Source organism: Bubalus kerabau, chromosome 19 (assembly GCF_029407905.1).
Source record: "Bubalus kerabau isolate K-KA32 ecotype Philippines breed swamp buffalo chromosome 19, PCC_UOA_SB_1v2, whole genome shotgun sequence".
NCBI lineage: Eukaryota > Metazoa > Chordata > Mammalia > Artiodactyla > Bovidae > Bubalus > Bubalus kerabau.
The window spans coordinates 48,069,817-48,094,722 of NC_073642.1; the positions used below are offsets into that span (position 1 = coordinate 48,069,817).

Here is a 24,906-nt window from a genome sequence, read left to right on the forward strand (position 1 = left end):
TGGTTACAGTTTTTCATATAAACTTTGGCCTACAAGTACCCTTCCCCATCCCTCCCCAGTCTTTTCAGAAAGTGAGAAAATCTATGAAGAATAAAAATTTAGAGGAAACCAAAAAAGAAAGAAAGGAAACCTAAATAGTTACAAACATACCAGTTAACTAGGGATCTAAGACCAGGTATAGAACTCCAAGGCTAAAAACTTGAATTTTATTGCCCTTACAAGGGTTGATGATTGGACTACTTGTGATGGGACCTTGCATGTATTTCCAGAATCATAGAAAGACCCCCTTTTTAGTAAAAAAGAATCTAGGGGGGAAAAACCACTCACTGGTTTAGGAAAAGACAAGGAGGTTTGTCTTTGGTCTTGACTGAGCAAAGGGCTCAAGCATCCTAAGAAATCAAAGGGTTGGACACTTAGCGTAATAACCATCATGATGAGAATTCACAAACTAAGACATTTACATAAACGTCTGCACTAGTTGAGTAAAAACTTTGGGTCACCTTGCAAGAAACAAATGCAAAACCAGTCTGGACAATTCATCCACACACAGGTGGACACAACTTCTACAAAAAAGAATTCTCCATGTAAGGAAACAGTCTACTATGAAACACAATTAAAAGAGTTAGACCATTTAGAATTTGAGATAGTAGGAAAAAATGAAAGAGTATGAAACTTGCATGTTTAAACAGACATCATCAAGTAATACATATAAAAGAAGAGCACTATGAAAAGTAGATGGACAGAATTGAAGAAGAATACAAGAAAATATTTAGAACTGAAAACTAGTCATTGACATTAAAAGATAAGTGAACAAAGGTATAGACAGAATTGAAGATAGAATCAGGAGTCTCAATTCACTAATGGATGATAGACGCTCAGAATTCACACACACAGAGAAATGGATATTAAAAGATATGAAAGGAAAATGAATAAACCCAATATATGACCTATAAGAATTTCAAAATGGGAACTGGGTAACAATTCAAGATATAACAGCTATGAGTTTTTCAGGTTTGAGACGCATAGAGAATATCTAAATGATTTAAATAAATCCATCTCTTCGACTATAAAATTGAAGAACTCTAAAGTTAAACTACAGATTTTAAAGCAACCATTGAGTAAAGACAAACCTATACAAGAATGATTATTAGACTAGTATTGACCTCACATTAGCAACAATAGATGCCAGACTGAGGCAGAACAGCATCATCAGAGTACTGAAGATAGAACTTTTGTCATAACAGTTCTATCCAGTAGAGAGTGTCATGAAAACAAAATAATCACCTTTTCAGGCAGAATGTCTCACTAAGAGATTTTTAAAAGCTATGCCTCTTCAAAGAGGGACTTGAACCCAGAAGGAAAGCTCAGAGGGTTTGATAGGGGACTTACACCTATTCTTGTATGAATAGATAATTTTATATAAGCTATTTCCAAAAATAAAATAAGGAAACTTTGTGAGGGTAATCTAACCTTGATAACAAAACTGGAAAGGATAGCCCAGAGAAGGAAAGATACAGGTCAGTTTCATTTAAGAATATGTACCCCACAATCTGATATATTAATATCAAATCCTTGGAAACCCATTTAACATATATATTTTCATACACATAGACACATCCACATGAATGTAAATAATATGTAACAGAATTCGTCTAAGTGGTTATATGATAGAAGCATTCCTTTTAAGGTCACGAGCAAGAGTGGAAGAATAACCACCACTTTTTTTTTTTTCTGGCTACATCTGAAATACATCCAAAGTCCAACTGCTGCACACTACCTCCACTGCTCCCTACCACCCTAGTCTGAGACACATCATCTCTCTCCTGCACTGCTCAATAACCTCTCAGCGAGACATCCTGCTTCTGTCCTTGCCGTCCTTAGAATCTATTCTTTACATTGCAGGAGGAGTGAGCCTACATTGAGGCAAATCATGGTACTTCTTTGTTCTAAGCCCTCCAGCAACTTTCCCACACACTCAGAGTAAAAACCCTGGTCTGTAATATCTCAAGGCTCTTCTGATCTCATCTCCCAGTATTCTGTCCCTTGCTTATTTCACTCCTGCTGTATTCTTCCCCTTGTTAAAACTCGAATATGCTAGACAAGCTTCTACTTTAGAGACTTTGCACTCAATTGTTCCTTTTGCTTGAACCACTGCTTCCAAAGATCTGAAGACTTACTTCCTTGTCTTCTTAGTGTCTTTATTCAAGTATCTTTTTCTCAATTAAAATTTCTCCTATTTAAAGTCATAAAAGATTGCCTTCCTACCCTTTTGATATTCCCTATATTTATTTTTGTCCATAACGTTTTCACCTTCTATCATACTATGTATTTCATTTATTTTATTGTCTCTTTTCCCATCTGGAATAAGAGTTCCATGCGGGAAGGGATTTTTATCTATTTTGTTAAATGCCATATCCCCCACCATTTATAATTAAACCTAGCACAGGATAAGTGCTTAATAAATATCAGTAAATAATATAAGTGAATATCAAGAGTTTGGTAAGACTTTTTCTTTTAAAAGAATTTGTATGTAACTCAAAGTTGGGAAATACTGATACAGATTGCTGAATAATATTGAGATCAGAGGCAGAAAATATTAGAAGAAATGCTCATTTGGATTATGACTGCATCTTGATTTGTATCATAATAATGATTTTTAATTCATTATGACATCTAACACTTGCTGGGTAATGCAGAAGTAACTGTCCAGCTCTCAAACTAAAAGTGTACTTACTTATTGGTTATTAAATATCCTCCTTTAAAACTAGATAAACTAAGGAGTGATTTTTTAAAATATTTTACTGAACAATAGATTTAGTAATTTATTTCTTTACAAATCACCCTTGTATCATCATATGGTTTTAATATGCAGCATATCAGTTTTATATCCTATACAGTCATTGTGAAAATGTTTGACATATTTATATTACAATCTCATTTTTAAATGACATAACATTTTAATGATTTTTTTGAATGTAGATGCTTCTGTTAGTTCATTTATGCTTTTGTTTATCATTTCCTTTTTACTTATATTTTTATGTATTCCCAATAGGTCAATGTCATTTCACATCTGTTTTATCACTTGTTTTACTTACAAGTAAGGTTTAGTCAAAATAGGATTAAAAACAATTGTTTCCTTAGTTGTTTCCAAGTCATGTAGCACTCTGTGGCTGTTGTTTTTTCTCAACTGTTTCTTTAGATATTTCTAAAAATATGAAAATCTCATATATATTTTTATGATAATTTTTATTTTAAAAATTAATAAAAGTTCCTCACAGAATATTATATCATAGTTTATTTAGAACCTACTATCATTTTTAGAAGTATACTTTTAATTCAGCCAGCAGATACACAGTGAAAATCATTTGGTCAATGAAAAAAATAATAATTTAATCTTAATTTTACAAGAAATAGGTATTTTTCTAATTTATATGGTAGCATTTAAATTAATAAAAGTCGAAACTGAAAATTGCAATTGAATGTGCCAGAGTACTGTACGCAATATTATTTTGTTCATTTTCAACAGTGCTTTTAACTTACTATTCTTATTGCAAAGGATACTTTGTCTTTGAGAGAGTAAGATGGTATTATTTACATCAATTCATGTGGGTTTGTGAAAAAAATGCCGTGACTCCTTTACTTAATGGGATTCTTTCCCTGTGGCAGTGCAAACGGCTGGAGCAGGAGCTTCATCATCTGAAAGAGCAGAAGCAGACTTCAGCAAACAACATGAGACATCTGACTGCTGAAAACAATCAAGAACGTGCATTGAAGGTAAATCTCCGTTCCTTCTTGCAGGCAAATTAAGGCTGTAAGCCCTTGGTGCCAGCTTTCTGGGCTGCATATATCGGTTGTGTACATTTCAGCAGAAGTGAGCTGTGGTGTTTGCCAACAGCCCCTTCTTTAAACACAGATACAGCACCCTTCTGTCACGGTATTATTTTATTTCGTGTATGTGTACATGAAAACAACAGATTTTCTGAATTTCAAGTAGTGGTATATTAACAACTTTAGGTTCATGCTCATTGTGTTTGTGATTTCAAAGTACATTGTTATCTTTAGTAGTTAAGAAAAAGTGGCCACTCTGAAAGAAAAAAATATATAATGGGCTTTTTCTTTGCATCAGTAATTATTACAGTAATTTTCTAAATGACTTATACTATTAGTGACCCACAGAATTGACGCTCCTTGAAAGGTACATGAATATGTTTGGGAATTGAAACAATACTTCAAATGTTACCTACAGCAAAAAATGAAAGAAAGAAAATATATTCTATTAGAACTTGAAACAAGTAGAGTATATATCATGACAAAAATTGTTTGATTTTAATATAGATCCTATAGTTATAAAAAAGGACATTATTTCAATTTAACTAATTATCTTTTTTTCTTAAGATACTTTTCATTCTCTTTTTTGTCTTTGCCCTGGTTCCTAGCATAATGCCTGTGACATAATAGAGGCCCCTGCCCTCAAGGTGCTTACGTTCTCATTAATGGGTTAAAAATAAAAACACAGCATAGCCACAGGAAACAAAACGTTCATCGTTGTTGTTAATGGCACAGTTAAAGAAAGATGTGCTGTCAAGAAGTTTGTATTGTATTTTGTTGTCTTAAATTCGTTTCTTGCTGCAGATTACAAAAGAACATCATGTCATTAGAAGGGTAAGTCAGCAAACTAGAATCATCAACCAACGTTGAGGAAAATGGTGGCATTTGATGTAGAAATATTTTTAATCTGTTTATGAAGTATGAGGTTTGGTTGGAGATGGATTTTTCTACAAAGTATGAGATGGCTGGATGGCATCACTGACTCGATGGACGTGAGTCTCAGTGAACTCCGAGAGTTGGTGATGGACAGGGAGGCCTGGCCTGCTGCGATTCATGGGGTCGCAGAGAGTCGGACACAACTGAGCGACTGATCTGATCTGATCTGATCTGCTATTTAGCTTCATTCTCAGCAGTGTGTGTGTGTAATAACTTTGCTATTACTATTTAATGCACTTTTCTTTTTTCTCTCAAATTTATAGACAGACCAGAACAATAAATAGGAAAGAAAAGAACTGTAGATTGCTATGATTATTTTTCAGCTACCCCAAGGAATTTTCTATTGTATGAGTAAAATTAAGCATATAATTACTTAGATGTATATTTGCAAATCAAAGGTAACGTTCTTTTAGAGAGAGCCTCCATCATGAGTGTTAGTTTATCAGCCTTAAGGGACAGGTATTATGTGCTCTGTTTGACATGGCTATCAGTATTTAAAATAGGACCTAAAATAAGAATTCTAGTTTGTTAAGTTAATAATAATTGCATGATCTTTATTCTGGCATTTTTGTTTGTGTATTTATGTTAAATTGAATTAAATGATAGCCACTATGTGTAGAGAGAAAAAGATGCATAGTTCCAAGAGATTATTAAAATTAGAAGGCAAATTGTAGACCAAAAGAAACCTGTAAATTCAACACATTAAAAATAAACCCCCATAAAATCATTCTTTAGTTATCTTGTGCCATAATTCCTCATAGAAAACCTTTAAGTTTATTATTAAAATTAGGTCATTTATAATATATCTGCTTTATTCTGAATCATTTTTTTAAATTTTTCTTACCTTTCAGGGTCTTTATTCTTTATTTAGTCCTTTTATTATTATACTTCGTGTCTTTAAATTGCCATATAAGATATGGATAATAATAAGTTTATTACCAAGCTGTTTGGTGAACAAACTTTCTCCTTTCTAAGCAATATGCTTATCTCTTAAAATACATTTACAGGTGTCATTTTAAAAAAATGTTAACTGACAATATTTAACTAGTATCTAATGAAGTTGAGGAAGAATTTTTAAACAAAATCTCTGTCTCTATTTCAGTCTGCCAATAATATTTCTAGTATTTTAACATAAGTGGTACTATTATTAATATCACTGATAAAGGTAATATAAATTTGAATAGGATGATAGCTTAAGTTTTTGTGCTTTATTAAATTGCATTATGCTGTAATTCTTAAAGGAAACAGTCCTACAGGTATGTTGGAAAAAAATCAAAGTTAATGGTTCTACATTACATAGAACTTTCCAAAGTGATGACTGTGGGAAATAACATGATTATTATACATGGATACATTATATGTGGATACTTTTTAGTAATCTAGTGCCATCTGAATGATATCTTTGTTTATCCTAATAACTAGGAAATACTTTGTAAATAATTTTTTGTGATAAAGCATAAAATAAGAATTTTGTTGATCGTTAAATGCATTGTTTTTGAAGTAGTATAGAATGGTGGTGGTTTAGTCACTAAGTCATGTCCGACTCTTGCGACCCCAAGGACTATAGCCTGCCAAGACTCCTCTGTCCATGGGATTCTCTAGGCAAGAATATTGGAGTGGGTTGCCATTTCCTTCTCCAGGGAATCTTCCCAACCCAGGGATCAAACCCTGTTCTCCTGCATTGCAGGAAGATTGCTTAATGACTAAGCTACAAGGGAAGTCGAAGCATGGAATACATACTAGCTAAATTTGGTAGCATGACACTGTTTCCCTACTTTTACAATATTTAAAATTTTCCCTAATAATAAGTAGAACACAGTGATACATATAGGATGAAAGGCTAAATTTATACTGATACTAATCTATACCCTGAAAGTTACGTAAATTAAAAAGATAGTTCATTCCTTCATTTAAAATAAATTTTATCCACTATTAAATTTATTTCTCAATGAACACAATTTTGAACATCTAATGATTTTAAAGTAAATTTAGATTAGGCATAAATATTCATGCATTAGATTTAATAAGAAATGTCATATAAACTGCCTTTCTTTCCTGTTTGATTTCATTTACTTCCCTTATCACATATCTTTAACCTCCTACAATTGGACTTCACCACTGTAATTCCATTGAAACACACCCTTTCTTAAATTACATGTAACCTCTGATGGTTAAACCCATGAAACTTATCATTTCATATCCTGCTTAGTATCCCAGTAAGCCTAACTGGAACACATTTTCATCTTACTAGCCCCTGCCCTCATGAATTACCTTCCTATAATTCTTTGCTTCCATATCTCATCATTTTTCTTTTCTTTGATTGTTATTCTTTAGCTTGTGCCTTTTTTCTACCAGTTCCTAAAGTGTAAATATTCCCCTAAGTTATGTGATTAGTCCCCTACTTTTTGTTTCTTAAAAAAAACAAAAAAACAAAACAGATTTTTTATTTTAGAGATGTTTTAGCTGCACAGTAGAATCAAACAAACTAGAACTCCTTCACACTCAGTGTTCCATACGTTCAGATGCCCCCAGCATCCAGTACAGGAAAGGTACATTTGTTGCAATCCATAACCTACATCAGTGTAACCCACAGTCTGTAGTTTACATTAGGGTTCACTTAGTGTTGTACATTCTGTTGATTTTGAGAAATGTAAATAACAAATATTTACTAATATCATTGTAGTATTACAGAAGAGTTTCACTGTGAAAAAGTATACAGAAGAGTTTCACTCTAAAAATCCTCTGCATTCTACCTATTTATCTCTCCTTCACCTCAGCACCTACCCAGCCATTAATCATTTTAATGTGTCCATAATTTTGTCTTTTCTAGAATGTCATGTAGTAGTTCTGTGCACATTGGTTTCTTTCACTTAATAATCATTTAAAGTTCATCCATACCTTTTGATGGCTTTATACTTCATTCCTTTTTAATATTGAATAAATTTCCATTATTTGAATATACCACAATTTATTTATTCACCCACCTATTGAGGCATCTTTTGGTTGCTTCCAAATTTGGGCATTTATTTATGAATAAATCTGCTGTAAGCATCCACATGCATGTTTTTCTGTGGATGTAAGTTTTCAACTCATTTCAGTAAATGCAAAGAACCATGATTGCTGAATCGTATGGTAAAAGTATATTTATTTTTTGAGGAGATGCCAAGCTGTTTTCCCAAATGGCTGTACCATTTTGGATTTGCTAGTTATGAATGACAGTTTTTGTTGCTCCATATATTTGCCAGCATTTGGTGTTTTGTTTATTGTAGGCTTGTCTTTTCTAATTTCATCCGTTCCTGCAACATCATCTGTCATTTGTGTCCTAACGACTGCTTTGTCTGCCCTTCCACTTGGATATCTTAGTGTCTCCTTTACTTCAGTAAACTTGAAATGAAACCCTGAATTTGACTTCCTAAGTCCTCTCTTCAACCTGGGAGGAAGTCAGGACCTGAGCCAAACTCTGTTGACTCTGTAACTTAACATTTATTCTCAGTTATATTCTCCTTTGTTTACCTTTACAGCTTTATAGAAGCTGGAAAAGTTAAACACTTTGTAAGCTTTTCTTTTTGCCAGTGAGACATAAGAGGAATTCTACAGCGGGGATGACAGAAGAAGGAAGAATCTCAATTTTATAGTGTGAAGTTGGGGCTTCCTAGGTGATGCAGTGGTAAAGAATCCATCTGCTGATGCAGGAGACGCAGAGATGTGGGTTCAATCCTTGGGTCAGGAAGAGCCCTGGAGTACAGAATGGCAATGTGCTCCAGTGTTCTTGCCTGAAAAATTCCATGGACAGAGGAGCCTGGCGGGCTGCTGTCCATGGAGTCGCAAGGAGTTGGACATGTGCAACTGAGCACTCTCACACACAAACACACAAATGCCAAGAGAAAAGTATGTTAATCAGTTAGTCATGTCTGACCTCTTGCACCCCCATGGATGACAGCCCATCAGGCTCCTCTGTCCACGGAATTCTCCAGACAAGAATACTGGATTATTCTTGGAAATACTTCTCCAGGGGAACTTTCCAACCCAAGGAGTGAAACTGGGTCTCCTGCCTTGCAGGCAGATTCTTTACTATCTGCATGACCAGGGAAGCTGGCCTTTAACATCATTGAGATTTTTAGCAAGTGAGCCACTTGGAGAACTTTTAAGTCCCTATGTGGTCATCTATGCCCTGACTTATTTTTCTAGTGACATAATGCTATATATTTTAAATCATTCTTAACAATTTTCTATTTACTTCCAAATTGATCAGTTTGTTGTTGTTTAGTTGTTCAGTCATGTGTGACTCTTTGCAACCCCATGGACTGCAGCACACCATGCTTCCCTGTCTTTCACCATCTCTGTGAGTTTGCCCAAACTCATGTCCATTGAGTTGATGATGCTATGCAACATCTCATCCTCTATCCCCTCTTCTCCTCCTTTTTCTCTCAATCTTTCCCAGCATCAGGGTCTTTTCCAATGAGTTGGCTCTTCACTTAAGGTGGCCAAAGTATTGGAGCTTCAGTATCAGCATCAGTCCTTTCAATGAATACCAGGGTTGATTTCCTTTAGGATTGACTGGTTTGATCTCCTTGCTGTTCAAGGGACTCTCAAGTGTCTTCTCCAGTACGACAGTTCAAAAACGTCAATTCTGTGGTGCTCAGCCTTCTTTATGGTCCAACTCTCACATCCATATATGACTACTGGAAAAACCATAACTTTGATTATATGGACCTTTTTCAGCAGTGATGCCTCTGCTTTTTCCATATGCTGTCTAGGTTTATCATAGTGTTTCTTCCAAGGAGCAAGTGTCTTTTAACTTCCAGGGTACAGTCACCATCTGCAGTGATTTTTGGAGCCCAAGAAAATAAAGTCTGTCACTGTTTCCAATTTTTCCTGTCTATTTGCCATAAAGTGGTGGGACCTGATGCCAGTATCTTAGTTTTTTGAATGTTGAGTTTTAAGCTAGCTTTTTCACTCTTCTCTTTCACCTTCATCAAGAGGTTCTTTAGTTCCTCTTAACTTTATTGATCTGCTGCTAAGTCACGTCAGTCTTGTCCGACTCTGTGCGACCCCATAGATGGTAGCCCACCAGGCTCTCGTCCCTGGGATTCTGCAGGCAACAATACTGGAGTGGGTTGCCATTTTCTTCTCCAGTCCATGAAAGGGAAAAGTGAAAGTGAAGTCGCTCAGTTGAATCCGGCTCTTTGCGACTCCATGGACTGTAGCCTACCAGGCTCCTCCATCCATGGGATTTTCCAGGCAAGAGTACTGGAGTGGGTTACCATTGCCTTCTCCTTATTGGTCAGTTAACATTTGTTAATTAATGGCATTCCCATACTCCTAGACTTGTAGCCTAATATGTAATTGACATGCTCTTCATATCCTTTCAAGCTCTCACCTACTACACAGTGACAGAGCATCCAGTCCTGTCAATTCTGCAACAGTGACTTCTTTTCTATTTTACTCTCTTTTATATTATCATGCCTTGGCGCTATGTCAAGTTCACGATCTAGAAGATAATAGTACCTTCCAATCTAACTTTTTTCCCCTCAGTTTCTCACCTTTGTAATCATTGTCACACTTCCATTAGCTGTCATTCTAAAACACAAGTGACACTTTTCTACCCCAAAACCTTTAGTAAGTCTAACATTTTCAGCAATCAAAGAAGATGGATATTCTGAATAACTTTCTTGATAAAAACAATAAAAAGGTTGCCTGTTACTTTAAGAATATTTTACAAAATGACTGAGAAGACAAGGAATCTGAAAAGGCTTAAAGCAACATGGAAATAGAAAAACAAATGAACAAACGTGGGAAATAAGTGATTGTCTGACGTCATCTTGCAGCCTCAGTGCATTTGTCAAATGGTGGTGAATTTGAGCTTTGAACTTTAAGGACTACAAGGACAAGACAAAAGAAAACAGAGCCCAGGGCCTATTTAAACCAGAATGTAATGAAGATCTTTTCCTGAAGCTGGTGTCTTAGATGGTCACACCATCACTGTTTAGGTGAACAAGAGTCAAGCCCTTCATGCAAAATATGAAAGTAAGAAAACTTGATTTTCTTACTTTGGAGAAGCTTACTGTGGAGAAGCTCACAAAAAGTCTCAAGAATTCATCTACCACAGCTAGCTTCACAGCTGGTTTAGGATCACACCTGTTGGCTGAATTCTTGCTATCTGACTTCCTGACAGTAAGAATGGTATAATATCTTAAATATACTGAAAGCAAAAGGAGGACTAATTCCTTAAATATACAGAGAGAAAGCAGCTGTTGAAAACAAGGGTGAAATAATGATTGGATAAATAAAAGAACTTCAGTTGCTTTTCATTGTCTGTTTTGGTTTCTGCCATACAACATGAATCAGCCATTGATATACCTATATCCTCTCTCTGTAACTTCCCTCCCACCTCCCACCCCTCTAGGTTGTTACAGAGCCCTGGTTTGAATTCCCTGAGTCATACAGCAAATTCCCATTGGCTATCTATTTCACATATGGTCATGTATATGTTTCCATGTACTCTCTCCATTTATCCCACTGTCTCCTTCCTCCCTACTCTGCAAGATTTTGTGGTCTTGAATTATTTCAAAATAATACCTTGTTAAAAAATTTTATATGTTCATTGTAGCCAGTGAAAAAGTGCTAAGATATGTAAATGAAATGTTAATAATATTTCCTCTCCTCTCTCACAGTTTCTAGACCTGCCAAATTAATCTTGACTAGGAATTGCAATAGATACCCTGCTTGACTTTTACCTAATTTTAATGAGAATGGATTCTACAGTACACCAACTAGTTGTGATACTTACCATGGGATTTTACATTTCCTTTCATAATTTAGAGTCTCACTTGAATAGTTTGTATATACAGATCATCCCTGACTCTGGTTTTGTGGTTGCTTTGTCTTTTGACATGTTTGTTGTTTTGCTTTTGCTTTTCGTGTATCTCATAATTTTTTCTTTTTTAAATCCTAGACATTGTGGGTAGAATGGTGCTTCTTCTATCAGGCCAGTAGTGTGGGTATTGAGTTGATCTACTGAGGAGTTGATCTGGATTTGGGTTTTGTTGTTATGGTCACTGTTAGTGCATCCTAAGTTTCAAGCTGTTCTCAGAATGAATTGCTGTTGGCCTTTTTCTAAGGATAGAAGTGCAGTGCTGGAGGACTTTCTCAGTGTTAATCTTCCACCCTTCATTTTCAGTTGATCCTGTGTACTTATACCTCGAGGGTGTCTCACTGTACACTCCTGCGCTTATCTAGCATTTGGATGCTGATTTTTACCATCTGGTATTGAAGAACTGAAGGGTTTTTCTGCTTCTATCTTACACAGTCCCTTTGTGATTGGACTTTGGGGTCAGGCTTTCTCAGGATTCCTCTCCATGGGAGCCAAACTCTGACTTGTATCTGTGACAGGTATTGTAAAAGAGAGACGTTCATGCCCCTTTCTCAATGTAGAATCTACCTATCTAATGATATTGGTATCGGATCCTGGGCCTGGATCTATTTCCTGCTGCTCACCCAGGAATAGAAAGAGTTCTATCTTCTACCACTCCCAAGCAGAGTGTGTGTGTGTGTGTGTGTGTGTGTGTTTTTCCTGTGTCCTGAAGTTTACTGTCCTTCTTTTAGCTGTATATGGCTTTTGATCTGTTTACAGAAAAAGCTGGTGTTGGGATAGAGGGGTGGGGTGGTTTGTTCCTTTCCATAGCAGCAGTTCCCTCCCCCACATCCCCTGCATGCTTACATCACTGAGGGAAGCTCTCTCTGATTTTCTACCCTGTCCTTAATATTTCTTATGAGCACCTGATGGAGATCTATGGGGAAATATCTACCCGTAGTTGCAAGTCCTCTTTTTGTGAGGAATTTCCGAAGATTCTGTGTGATAGATAGCTAACCCTTCTTCCCGTGCTCTACTCTCAGTCAGCTAGACTGTGTATCCCATTTGCTTTGCATGCTTCTCCCTCCTTGAAGTTAAAACTGGTTTTCTGCTGAGCTTAGTTGTCTGATGAGCTCAAGAAAAGGTATGGCTTTGTGCCTTATTTAGCTTTTTTTACTGTCAAAGTGGAGTGACAGCTTGTTCCAGCTTTCTGCAACCTAGGCGTAAGCATTACATCTACTGTTGGACTTTGATGTTGTTTTGTCATATTTAAGTAGCTTCTTTCTAGTATTTTTTTAAAAGTTCTTATTAGTAGATGTATTTTATTGAGTTCTTGGATGCTGAACAACTCCTTGAATAAACTGTTGGATTTGTTTTGTCATTGTTTTCCTGGGAATTTTAAAAGTTATAATCGTCTGCCCTCATATAGTACGTAACTAAGTGTCAGGTACTCTTACTCCATATAGTAGTAAGGAATTTACTTACAGTGGTAAAGTATTTAGACCTTTGCGATAGCAGGTACAGCTGTTTCTAATTTAATAGGGTAATGAACTAAGCAACATGTGTTAATTAACCTGACCCATGTTAGGAGTAGTAGTTAGTGGTGTACCTTAGGTCTGAACCAAGGCTATTGATCTCCAAAGTTCACGTTCTCGAATATAAATGAAAATTACCTGTTTTGTTTGTTTGTTAGTGAGTGTGAATTTTTTTTTCATATATCCAAGGGATTATATGTGAGAATATAAATAATTAGCTGTATTTGTTCATGGTTTTTGTCATTTTTTTCTGTTGGTTTTTCTTTGCTCTCTTCTGGTCCTTTGTCCATCAGCCTTATGGTTTTGTTTTGCGCTGTTTTGTTTTGTTTTGCATCTTACAGCTTTATTGATAAGTATTTCATATACAATAAAATTCACTTGTTTACAGTTTACAATTCTGTGTTTTTTGGTGTATTTGCATATTTGTGCAGATACAACATAACCACAATCGTAATTTTAGAACATTTTCAACATTCACCTAAAACATTCTGTACATTTTTAGCTATCATTCCTCATTCCTGCTAACATCCTCTCCTCAGTCTCAAGCAACCACTAAGCTACTTTCTCTCTCTATAGATTTGCCATTCTGGAGATTTTTTATAAATGAAATTATAGGATATGTGATTCTTTGTGACTGGCTTCTTTCACTTTGCATAATATTTTCAAAGTTTGTTCATATTATAGCATGTATCATCCTTCCTTTTTCTTTGATGCATAATCATTGTACAGATATACTATAATCTGATTATCAGATTATTAGCTGATGGACATTTAGGCTAAACATTTAGACCTTTGACCAATTTTTAATGAATTTTTAGGTATTGTATAAGGTAGGAGTCCAAATACTTTTTTTACATGTGTGTATCCAGTTTTCTCTGCACTATTTGAAAGACTGTTTTCCTCCCTGCAGAATTATCTTGACACCTTCTCAAAAGTCAGTGATCATAAATATGAGAGTTTAGCTCAGGACTCTTCGTTCTGTTCTATTGATCTAACATATCTGTCTCTATGATGGTACCACTATGTTGATCACTCGCTTTGTAGTAGGCATGTCATCTAGACCTGAATTCTCCATTTTGTTTTGGCTTATTTGGCTGCACCTGTTTTGATGGTAATGTTACTAGCTTAGAGAATGACCAAAATTTCTGCCTTCAGCTGTCATCTTGGCAGCTTTAAAATTGCATGAGAATGATCTTGCCTTAAGTATTAAATAGAATCAATTTTTAAAACCATGTACTCTTGGTAACTTTTTATTACAGTGAATTTGTAAATTGCTTTTTCAATAGTTTCACTATATCTAGTTTTTATTTTTCTTAAGTCAGTTTTATTGGTCTGTATTTTTTTTCTAGGAAATACCCTTTTCACATCTCAGATTTTATATTATAGAATTGTAGATAATTTTCTCAGTTTTTGAATTTCTTCTGTTTCTCTGTATTCACTCTTTCATCTGTATCGTGGCATATATCTGCTTTCTCTCTCCCTTTCTCTTTTTTCTTATAAAGTCTTTCCTGGACTTTATGCATTTTATTTTCTTTTAATAAATTCTTGGTTTTATTTATCCTTTCAACTTGCTAAAGTTTCCATTTCTGTTTCCCTTTTCACTCTTTATTCTGTTTTATTCTAATTTTTATAAGTTAATTAGCTTATCAGTCTTTTTTTAAAAAAATAAAATTGTAAGGCTATACACTTTACTCTTGACTATAAGTCCAGCTATGTCTATAGTTTTGGGAGGGATCAAATGTTCATTTTTTTCATGAGTTGGTTCTGTTTTGATTTTTTTTGTTTGATAATTTAGAGAATATAATTTAAACACTTATATTTTAAAATGTATTAATGTTTTATTTCTTACCATGTGAATAATCCACTTTGAAAGATATCATTGACTAAATAAATAAATTACAGTCTCTGTTCAGTGTATGAGGTCAATATATATTCAGTTGAACTCAATTTATGCTTCCACTATAATTGCATCCTTATAATTTTTTCATATTGCTAGGAATTTCTTGCTTTATACATTTGTCTGCTCTATTCTTTGTTATATAGGTATTTAGAACTCTCTCAGGCTATGCATATACCCTACATCGTTATATACTATTCCTTTTCAGACTGCTTACAGCTTCATACCTTCAAGTATACTTTTCTGATATGTGTATTAGTGCCATTATCTTGGTTCATTCCAACTTCTATAACCAGAATATCACAGACCGAGTACCTTATAAATAGCAGATATTTATTTCTCACAATTCTGGAGGCTGGAAAGTCCAAGATCAAGATACTGGTATGGTAAGGATCTGGTAAGGGCCTTCTCTTTTTTTCATAGCTGGCACCTCTCACTGTGTCTTCTCGTGGTGGAAGGGGCAAGGGATCACTGTGGGGTCTACATCAATACCATGAACTCTCTATACTTGTGACCTAATCACCTCCCATTTCAAAGGCCACCTTTCTAATACCATCATCTTTAAGGGTTAAGATTTCAATACTGAAATTTTGGAGTGACAAAAATTCAGACCATAGCAACTAGTTTTTCTTTCTTTTGTTTTTACATTTGCCTAGTGTAATGGTTGGAGAAGGTAATGGCACCCCACTCCAATACTCTTGTCTGGAAAATCCCATGGATGGAGGAGCCTGGTAGGCTGCAGTCCATGGAGTTGCTAAGAGTCGGACACGACTGAGCGGCTTCACTTTCACTTTTCCCTTGCATGCATTGGAGAAGGAAATGGCAACCCACTCCAGTATTCTTGCCTGAAGAATCCCAGGGACGGCAGAGCCTGGTGGGCTGCTGTCTGTGGGGTCGCACAGAGTCGGACACGACTGACGCGACTTAGCAGCAGCAGCAGCAGTGTAATGGTACTGTTCAACAGTAATTTTGCTACTCAGAATTTTTTCATCCTTCACCTGATTTTTATAACCTTTGTTCTCTTATAAGAAACAGACTTTCCTTATTCCTCACATGTGGTTTGGCTGGTGATAATACCTCTGTGGCCTCAGGTCTGACAGATCAGAATGTCAGATTCTCCTGGCCACAGCAGTTGCTTCAGAATCAGGCACGTGTACCACATGAAGCCAGTGATTCCATTCCAGGCCTTTTTTCTCTGTGTTGTTATGGATTTAATATAAACAAAAATGAAGTAACTCAAAAAATAAAAAGATCTTTCTGCCTCTGTAAGTACAGATCTGCATCATCAATTTGTTGACTCTGTAAATCCCTGTGCTTGATACATACCTTGTAATTTTCTGTCTTCTGTTTAGAGCATTTTCATTCAAGCTATTCAATATCATAAGTAAAACTTTGAAAAATGCTCTTACATGTACATCTTTCTCTTAGAGCATGTGACCATACAGTGGGAAGTATAGTGGCAGGAAATTACTGGAGAAGGGGGAGAATGATACCGGATTTTGTACAGGTTGCAGTTCAAATCTCTGAAGTATATGAGAGTATTCAGAGGTCAGATTAGAAGAAAAGATACATGAAACAAGAGTGTGTTCCAGAATCTCACTACTGATGCACAGAAATAAATCGTTCACAAAAGAGACTGACAAGCAAGTCAGAAAGATTACCAAGAGGTTGTGTTATCATAGATTCAGAATATAATAAAGTTCTGTGTATGGAGTAGTTCACAGGGTCAAATTCTACAAAGTCAAATATAATCACAAGTGTCCATTTGATCTGACAACTAGGAAGGCAGTGGTACCTTTGTTGTTGCAGATGCAGTTCAGTGGTTCTGATGGTAGCCTTCAATGTAGTAAATTGCGGAGTTAATACATTTAAAAGTGGGGAAAAAGTAGATTATTTTTTGAGGAGCTTTTCTGTGAAGTGTAAGTGTAAGGGTTATATGAATATAACCTGGAGGAAGATTTAAAGAATGGAGAGATCAGTTAACATATCCTCAAGCATTCTCCTTTTATATGAAATCTGATGTGTGCCTGTCTAGCCCAAAGCTAGCTAGTAATGATCTATATTTGTTGTTGTTCAGTTGCTAAGTTGTGTCCTACTCTGTGACCCCAGGCTCCTCTGTCCTCAGCTATCTCCCAGAGTTTGCTGATGCTATCTGACCATCTCATCCAGTTCAAAAAGATTGGTAGGTTCACTTTAGTTCAGTCACTCAGTTGTGTCTGACTCTTTGCAACCCCATGGACTGCAGCCCACCAGGCTTCCCTGTCTTTCACCAACTCCTGGAGCTTACTTAAACTCATGTCCATCGAGTTGGTGATGCCATCCAACCATCTCATCCTCTGTTGTCCCCTTCTCTTGCCTTCAGTCTTTCCCAGCATCAGAGTCTTTTCCAGGGAGTCAACTCTTCCCATCAGGTGGCCAAAGTATTATAGTTTCAGCTTCAGCATCAGTCCTTCCAATGAATATTCAGGACTGATTTCCTTTGGGATGGACTGGTTGGATCTCCTTGCTGTCTAAGGGACTCTCAGGAGTCTTCTCCAACACCACAGTTTAAAAGCATCATCTTCGGCACTCACAATTCTTTCTAGTCCAACTCTCACATCCATACATGACTACTGGGAAAACTATAGCTTTGACTAGATGGACCTTTGTTGGCAAGGTCTCTACTTTTTAATATGCTTTCTAGGTTGGTCATAACTTTTCTTCCAAGGAGCAAATGTCTTTAATTTCATGACTGCAGTCACCATCTGCAGTGATTTTGGAGCCCCAAAAAATAAAGTCTGTCACTGTTTCCTTTGTTTCCCCATCTGTTTGCCATGAAGTGATACGACCGGATGCCATGATCTTAGTTTTCTGAATGTTGAGTTTTAAGCCAACTTTTTCACTCTCCTCTTTCACTTTCATCAAGAGACTCTTTAATTCTTCTTCACATTCTGCCATAAGTTTGGTGTCATCTGCATATCTGAGGTTATTGATATTTCTCCCGGCAATCTTGATTCCAGCTTGTGCTTCATCCAGCCCAGCATTTCTCATGATGTACTTTGCATATAAGTTAAATAAGCAGGGTGACAATATACAGCTTTGACGTACTCCTTTCCCGATTTGGAACCAGTCTGTTGTTCCACGCCCAGTTCTAACTGTTGCTTCTTGACCTGCATACAGATTTCTCAGGATACAGGTCAGGTGGTCTGGTATTCCCTTCTCTTTCAGAATTTTCCACAGTTTGTTGTGATCCACACAGTGAAAGGTTTTGGCGTAGTCAATAAAGCAGAAGTAGATGTTTTTCTGGAAACTCTCTTGCTTTTTTGATGATCCAGCGGATGTTGGCAATTTATTCTCTGGTTCCTTTGCCTTTTCTAAATCCATCTTGAACATCTGGAAGTTCATGGTTCACGTACTGTTGAAGCCTGGCTTGGAGAATTTTGAGTGTTACTTTGCTAGTGGTTAGATGATAATTTAATCATTTGGAATCAGGAAACTGAGAGAGAACACGATAGTGAGCTTTCAAATCTGAGCCCAAAGATCCCAAGGCAGATTTAGGGCCAGGCAGACTGCTGTGCGCTTCCCTGGTGGCTCAGCGGTAAAGAATCTGCCTGCAATGCAGGAGACTTGGGTTCAATCCCTGGGTAGGGAAGATCCCCCGGAGGTGGGCATGGCTACCCACTCTAGTATTCTTGCCTAGAGAATCCCGCAGACAGAGGAGGCTGGCAGGCTGAGGTTCATAGGGTTGCACAGAGCCAGACACTACTGAAGTGACTAAGCAGCAACAGCAGCAGACTGCTGTAGGCCATGGGTACTCTGAAGTTATGAAATAGCCAGTTGGAAAAGTTGGAGCCAATATGTCAATAAAAAGTATGAAATTCTGAAGAAGAGAGGTGAAAAGAGATTTTATCCTGGTTCCTAATAGTATTCTGTTTCCATGTAGGCTTTCTTTTCCACACAATAAAAGTTTTCTTTCTTTATAATGGGCAAGACTCTCAGCTAGACCGGGTTTAAAGTCTGCACGCCAAATGGAGAATTGCCATGACTCATTCATTATAGGCTCTCGGAAAGGAATGGTTGCATTAAAGGGTGACTCTGTGGATTACTGCACCAGGTATAGCCAAATCATCAAAGCCTGTGTAAGTTCATCAAGTACACCAAGACACAATAAAACTGATGAGATTCAGATGAAACAACTGTGAACTGTTCCCTCTTCCATAAAAGGAATACTGAATTACTGTGGGAAACGTCTGTGGAGTTTGTCAGAGGCAAACCCCAAATATAATACTTGTTCAGTTCAGTTCAGTTCAGTCACTCAGTCGTGTCCGACTCTTTGCGACCCCATGAATCGCAGCACGCCAGGCCTCCCTGTCCATCACTAACTCCCGGAGTTCACTCAGACTCACGTCCATTGAGTCAGTGATGCCATCCAGCCATCTCATCCTCTGTCATCCCCTTCTCCTCCTGCCCCCAATCCATCCCAGCATCAGAGTCTTTTCCAAATAGTACTTGTAAATATTTACATTTAATTGCTCCTAATATTGGTTACTATTGTTTTTGTAATTTTTATGTTCATAGTACTATTTTAACAATTTGAAGATATTATTTTGACAAAAAATGATAGAAATATAAAATTACCTTGCATGCTTTCCTATTGTTTTATACATTTTGTAATATGATAAAAAAAATTAATCAAAATGAGCATTTGAGTGAAGACATACACTTTCAGTAGAAGACTGAACTTTAGGCACACAGGCAGACTCATCATTATGGGAGCATAGATCCTGGAGTCTTTCTCCAGCCTTTGGACCTATTATTTCCCTGACTGAAAAATGCTCTGCATCACCTATTGCCCTATTTCCTTTGCCCAGATAATACCTACTCATACCAACTTCAGTTTGGCCACAGTCCTCTTGTCTCTAGCCAAACTGGAGAAAGATTTGGGTAATAGAATCAGTTCAGTTCAGTCGCTCAGTCAGGTCCGACTCTTTGCAACCCCATGGACTGCAGCACGCCAGGCTTCCCTGTCCTTCACCAACTCCTGGAGTTGGTGATGTCCATCGAGTTGGTGATGCCATCCAACCATCTCATCCTCTGTTGTCCCCTTCTCCTCCTGTCCTCAGTCTTTCCCAGCATCAGGGTCTTTTCCATTGAGTCAGTTCTTCACATCAGGTGGCCAAAGTATTGGAGTTTCAGCTTCATCGTCAGTCCTTCCAATGAATATTCAGGACTGATTTCCTTTCAGATCTGGTTTGATCTGAATATATATTCTGAATATTTCAGGACTGGTTGGATCTCCTTTCTGTCTAAGGGACTCTCAAGAGTCTTCTCCAACACCACAGTTCAAAAGCATCAGTTCTTCGGCACTCAGCTTTCTTTATAGTCCAACTCTCACATCCATACATGACTACTGGAAAAAACCATAGCTTTGACTAGATGGACCTTTGTCAGCAAAGTCATGTCTCTGCTTTTTAGTATGCTGTGTTGGTCATAGCTTTTCTTCCAAGGAGCAAGCATTTTTAATTTCATGGCTGCAGTCACCATCTGCAGTGATTTTGGCACCCAAGAAAATAAAGTCTCTCACTGTTTCCATTGTTTCCCCATCTCTTTGCCATCAAGTGATGGGACTGGCTGTGTAGTAGAATGAAATTGTTTTAATAGCAGAATAAGTAACGACCTGAAAAGAAACGTAATATGTGAGAAACCCTTCAGTGCTCCCAGGACTTCCTTCCCGGTCTTTCCTTAGACTGCCCACATCAGCAGTCCTCCTTTCCCCTTGTCCCCAGCTCTCCCTCATCATCTCCTCCGTTTTTTTCCTGACCTATTGGCCTTCTTGGTGACCAAGAAGAAGGTGTAAAAGAGCAGATGTCCACAGTACTTTCTTGGAAACAGTACCCTGGATACCTTTAAAGGCAATGAAGGTCCAATTCATTGGCTGTTAGGTACTGAGTATAGGTTAATTGGTACTGAGTATAGGTTCATAACAGAGGCGTGTATCAGAATCATAAGAAGAATGGTTGTTATTTAAATCTGGGCCTGACATAAAGCATGCTGAATTGGAATATCTTATATGGTGTTTGAAAACTTACTGTCATAGACTTGGTGTTTGGACATAAACTAGGGACAAAATATTTCCCCAACCTTCTCTTATGCCTGTGGATTTCTTTATTTCTGAAGATAGTATTTGTTTTCTACCAATTGTGTGTTTTAATGTTGTTGTTCATTGTTGGTCAGTCCCTAAGTCGTGTCTGACTCTTTGCAACCCCATAAACTGCAGCATGCTAGGCTCCCATTCCTTCATCTTCTCCCTGAATTTGCTCAAACTCATGTCCATTGAGGAGAAGGCAATGGCACCCCACTCCAGTACTCTTGCCTGGAAAGTCCCATGGATGGAGGAGTCTGGTGGGCTGCAGTCCATGGGGTTGCTAGGAGTCGGACACGACTGAGCAACTTCACTTTCATTTCTCACTTTCATGCATTGGAGAAGGCAATGGCAATCCACTCCAGTATTCTTGCCTGGAGAATCCCAGGGACGGAGGAGCCTGGTGGGCTACCGTCTATGGGGTTGCACAGAGTCGGACACGACTGAAGCGACTTAGCAGCAGCAGCAGCATGTCCATTGTCAGTGATGCCATCCAACCATCTCATACTCTGTTGCCCTCTTCTGCTCTTGTTTAATGTTAGTTCTGTTTAATTTTCTAATTGATTTCAGGATTGGGCTGGTATCAGTGTTTCTGTGGCATTATCAGTCTTATATCTTTTATAAATGTGTTTTTTGGTATTTTAGGGATAAGCTAGATGAGACTACAGAGAGACTGCTGGCCAACTAAAATTTTTCTGTTTCAGTTTTTGCATTTCCAGCAATCAAATTCTACACAAGATTGTACCTAATAGTGATTTGAAATGAATGACTTATTAGATTCTCTTGTGAATTGCAGTGTAGTAATACTGTGAAAAGTGTAGTGAAAAATCCAGATGGTTTTTTAAATACTGTGAAATTTAATTTGATGGATTTTTAGTGTTACATGTTCTTTCTAAACTAGAATATATATATATATATATATATATATAAACATTAAATTATCAAATACAATTAATATACTCTGGCTACTGAGGAAGTTGTTTCTAATTTCAGACTTGATGCTGGAAAGCAGTGAAGTCCTTCATGAGAGATTACATACAATTCTCAATAAAAGTATTTTTAACAGTGTAGCTTTCTGTACCAAGCAAATCGTTATTGTATTAGCATTTTTGGCTTGAGTGGTTTTTAGACACATAGTTTTTAGTGTAATGCATCTACAGAATGTTGGCATATTTAACTTATTACTAATATTTTAAAAACTAACATTTTATATAAATTGACATAGCTACAGTATGTCTTCTATATCAAAATAACTTTATTGTGTTGTTCAGTGTTGGCTAGTTTTTCTGTTATGTTGATGCATTAAAACAGATATTAAATTTTATCATTAATTCAGCGCCTGGTCTCTCATCAAATCCCCTTAATTACAAATTGGCTCCAAGGATTAGACAGCATGGATTTTAATTTTAACTGAAACAAAAAAAAAGCATCTTGAAGAATCACTCTTGCCTAGTGCCTCATAGACACATTTAAAAGATCCATAATTTATTGCTTAGTGTTTAAAGTTGAATACAATACAAAATATACCACCAACATTTTTTTCTCTTATATTCATATTAAATATGTGTTTTAATATATATTTCATAGTCTTGAAAAACTCTTGAGTATTTTTAGATAAATAGCAGCTTCAGAAGTTTTGAAAACTTGTAACCCTTTCTTTAGAAAATATTAACTTTGAATATTGCACAACCATAACTATATTTGAATGATGTATATTTTCTTTAATTTCTGTTTCCTTAATAATTTCACAAAATCATGCAGTGTGATTTTATATATTCCATAGAAGTCTTTCCGATGTAATCTAGTGTCCTACTTCCAGTATTATTTGTAGTTTATAACTATTTTGTTAAATCTTTACTTCTTTTGATACTCACTATATTAAGTCCAGAATCATTTTTGTGCATTTTACTCTGACTATATATGAGCTTTTCTGTCCTTCTTGGTAAAAGTGCTAGTTTTTAAATTTGAATTTTGATACATAATTACTCATTTAAAGATAGAACAGCAATTCATTTTTATTATAATAAGAGGATAATGAAATGGAGTCATGATTACAGTGATCAAAAAGTACATTTGTCCCCTGTATATTTTGTTTCATTATGTGGTGATCAGCTTTTAACTCTGTGTTCCCTCTTAAAAAATTTACTTATTATTCTTAAAAGATTCTGGAACCTATCTTCTGATAGTTGTCACTTATGTTGAATTTATCTAGATTTATAAGTTTTCAAGTAGTCAATTTACTTTATAAAGACCAAGAGATAATTATTAATAAACCTAAAGTATTCTAAGGTATATCATTTTTTAATAAATTATGTTGTGTCAATTACCTTTACCTTTTGAAAGTGTGTAAAATATAAATAATTGTATTCTTTCCAGTTAGGGGATATCATTTATCTTATATTTTTGTAAATTGATTTTTAAATAGTAGTCCATTGTGGGCTTTTGTGCTGTTGCTATTAAACTGGATTTTTATATGCTGGAAGGTAGCGTCCAAATGAGCTCAGCTCATCATGGAAAAAATAAATTGCCTAGAAACAGATTGTTTACGTAATATTAGATGGTAATATAAACCAACAAAAGCAAGTAAATTAACTTCTAAGGCTGACACAGTGCCCTTTCCTTGCTCCTTTGTGCCTGTAGATATCATGAATGTGTTGTAATACCAAAGTACCATGGACTCAGTTCAGAACTGTCAAACATAATTCTAAATTTCTTTACTTTGTTGGTTTATGTCACAACTTAATATTATTTTGTCCCTTAATACTATATAATGTCCTTCACATGTGAGATGAAGCAATGCATGGGTGCATCTGAACAAAATGGAAAAGTTTGTTTGCTTTTCTCTCATTTACAGTTGATTGCCTCTGATTAACCATTATCATGCTGCTCTAATATAGTTCTTTAAATTGTGAAAAAAGGTAATAAAAAAATTATAAAGTATCAGGACATTTTTAAAAAATGTAGTTACTGATTTTAAAAGTGTTATTTATTCTTAATTTTTTTCCCATTGATTACTTTTTGTTTTATCATTTTCTTGTCATTTTGAAAGGCAGCTATCTCTCTGTTAGGGCAATGAGAAACTACTAGTGTTTTATTATAAATACTCAAGTATACAAGTATGATTTCACAGAGAGTTCTAATATGAGTTGAAGAAAAGAACTATATGTGGAATATCTACTTCTAGAGTAGAACGAAACCTCTCAAAGTAACCTCCAGGATTTATTTGGAAACTGATAGAAACTTGGCCACTCTTTTAAGAGCACCTATTTCTTGATGATTATGGTAAAATGTAAAAATGCATTCACTTAATTTTTATATTCAGTAGTTATGTAGTCGCTAATCAATTCTTAATGTGTTATCTTTGCTTTGGGGTCTCTTTTATACAATTATGGGGGGACTTTTAATACTAAATATTTCAGTGTTAGAAAATTTATTTCTTTTATGAATAAGAGTTCCATATCTACAGCGGTTTGGAAATTATTTTCCTTTCTGTTTTTCTCTATAAACAATATCTACCCTTTTTAGATATCCATTAAGACAATTTTCTAAAAGAGAATTACAGATTTTTAAGCTTTGAATATTTCTTAAGAAAAATCTTTCCTTGTACCAAAGATACTTGACTGTTTTTTTTTTAAAGATTCTTATTTATTTCTGATTTGTCTGTTAATCCTTACAGAAGGTCACATACTTTCTGTAAAATTATACAACAGAACAAACTCTCTAATGTGGTCAAACA

The 24,906-nt window shown here is 36.0% G+C and overlaps 1 protein-coding gene and 1 long non-coding RNA gene across 10 annotated transcripts in view; both read left to right on the forward strand.

Annotated features, from left to right (window-relative positions):
- The window catches only part of MIPOL1 (mirror-image polydactyly 1), a 336,828-nt gene that overhangs the window by 151,291 nt on the left and 160,631 nt on the right, over positions 1-24,906 (forward strand). For all 9 annotated transcript variants that reach the window (XM_055556697.1, XM_055556692.1, XM_055556694.1 and 6 more), the window contains one exon: positions 3,667-3,774. In XM_055556697.1, the coding sequence (XP_055412672.1) occupies positions 3,667-3,774 (108 nt within the window). The remainder of the gene's footprint in view (positions 1-3,666; positions 3,775-24,906) is intronic.
- LOC129634455 (uncharacterized) lies at positions 21,521-22,923 on the forward strand. Its single transcript, XR_008705686.1, has 2 exons — positions 21,521-21,707; positions 22,164-22,923. It is a non-coding gene; the product is annotated as an uncharacterized LOC129634455 (long non-coding RNA).